This window comes from Trachymyrmex septentrionalis, unplaced genomic scaffold, assembly GCF_001594115.1.
Source record: "Trachymyrmex septentrionalis isolate Tsep2-gDNA-1 unplaced genomic scaffold, Tsep1.0 scaffold38, whole genome shotgun sequence".
Classification (NCBI taxonomy): Eukaryota; Metazoa; Arthropoda; class Insecta; order Hymenoptera; family Formicidae; genus Trachymyrmex; species Trachymyrmex septentrionalis.
The window spans coordinates 117318-119189 of NW_017305547.1; the positions used below are offsets into that span (position 1 = coordinate 117318).

General features: G+C 33.2%; 1 protein-coding gene across 1 annotated transcript in view; it reads left to right on the forward strand.

Annotated features, from left to right (window-relative positions):
* LOC108750895 (putative RNA polymerase II subunit B1 CTD phosphatase RPAP2) overlaps positions 1–686 on the forward strand; it is a 2135-nt gene extending 1449 nt beyond the window's left edge. The window contains exon 3 of the mRNA XM_018490734.1: positions 364–686. Coding sequence (XP_018346236.1) covers positions 364–684 — 321 coding nt within the window. The 3' untranslated portion in view covers positions 685–686. The remainder of the gene's footprint in view (positions 1–363) is intronic.
* The last annotated feature ends 1186 nt before the right edge of the window (positions 687–1872 follow it).

Here is a 1872-nt window from a genome sequence, read left to right on the forward strand (position 1 = left end):
ATATTATATATATATATATATATATATATGTCTTCCTTTGTTAATTAAAAAAGTTAACTTTTTAACTCACTTTTTAAATTTAATTTTAAAAAAAGTTATTTCGAAATCATGAAATAAAACAAATTTAACTTTTAACTTTTCAATTACTTTTTTTCATTAATTTAACTTTTAATGTAATTAATGTCACTATGGATTAACTTTTATTTTAATTAACAATAAATTAAATTTTCAAGGCTGTTAACTTTAACTTAACTTAGTTAAAAAAAAAATTAACTTTGCCCAACCTTGTGTTTTCGTATTTAGACAGATCGAATATTCAACAACAGGATTTCAATAATTAATTATAATTTATTGCTTTTATAGTTAAGATTCATAAGCAAACCCGATATGGAAATTACGATAGTCGAAAGAGCGAGAAGAAGAACATGTGGATATGTTCTCTGTTCGGAACTACTGCCTACTTTTGATCCGCAACTTGCATATAACGAAGAAGGCTGCAAACAGAAACTCTTCTGCAGTTTATTTTGCCACAAAGCGGCCAATTTTCTTCTTAAACAAATGTTTAAGACAATCTCGTGGAGAGATAATGGAGATAGACCAGTCTTTAAAATTTTGTCACGCATTACTAAGTTTACAGAAACGTGCGATTTAAAAAATTGTGCATCGCGATGCGATCTTCCTTAAAAATAAACCAGTGAACCATATATTGTGATATTATACAATATTTGTATGTAATTTCGTATACTATTAAATTCATAATATCAAATTACATATAGTTTAAATTATTTTTAATCACCATTGTTCCTACTCAATATGTTATTTTTTAACTAAAACAATGAAGTTAATCAATTTAACTCACGAAAATGTATTAAATTTGTATCAAAACTTGTATCAAACTTAGTTTATTATTAACTAAGTGCATATGTTAATATGAACTTCGTTTACTTTGAAACTAATTACAGAAATAGGTTAATTTTAACACATATATAGAAGTTAAAAATAAGGAAATGTTATTTAACTCAAGGGATTGGGTTGCTATTACTCCTTTGATCTAACAATGTACAATCACATATAAATATACGAGGTCTGTTCAAAAAGTATCGCGAATTTTGAATTTCCGCGGGTTACGTATATTAGATTTTCGATTTTTTTGTGGCGTTATGTAGGTACTCATGTCTCTCACTTATGCCGACAAGTTCGGCCATTTTGAATGTTCAGTTAATTTTTGACAGCTGCTTTGCTTGCACGTGTTTTGGCTCGTCTTCGATTTTTGCCTATTCCAAAAAATGGATCAAAGAATCTGTATCAAATTTTGTGTGAAAAACAAAATTAAGTGCGCGGACGCATTCCGAATGTTGACTGTGGCATATGGTGAAGCTACCTTGGACCGAAGCAACGTTTATCGGTGGTACAAAATGTTCTCAGAGGGCCGAGAAGATGTGAACGACGAAGAGCGTGCCGGACGCCCGAGCACGTCAACAACAGACGAAAACATTGATGAAGTGAAGAAAATAGTATTGGCCAATCGGAACGGTCAATATTGAATATTACCTGCAAGTTATGCGCAATTTGCGCGAAGCAATCCGCCAGAAACGCCCGGATTTGTGGAAGAACAAAAATTGGCTTTTGCACCATGATAACGCCCCTGCTCACACATCGTTGCTTGTGCGCGAATTTTTGACCAAAAACAACACACTAATGATGCCGCAGCCACCGTATTCCCCAGATCTGGCCCCCTGTGACTTTTTCTTGTTCCCGAAACTGAAGAGGCCCATGAAAGGACGACGCTACGCTACGATTGAGGAGATAAAGACGGTATCGAAGGAGGAGCTGAACAAGATCACAAAAAATAATTTTTTGAAGTGCTTCGAG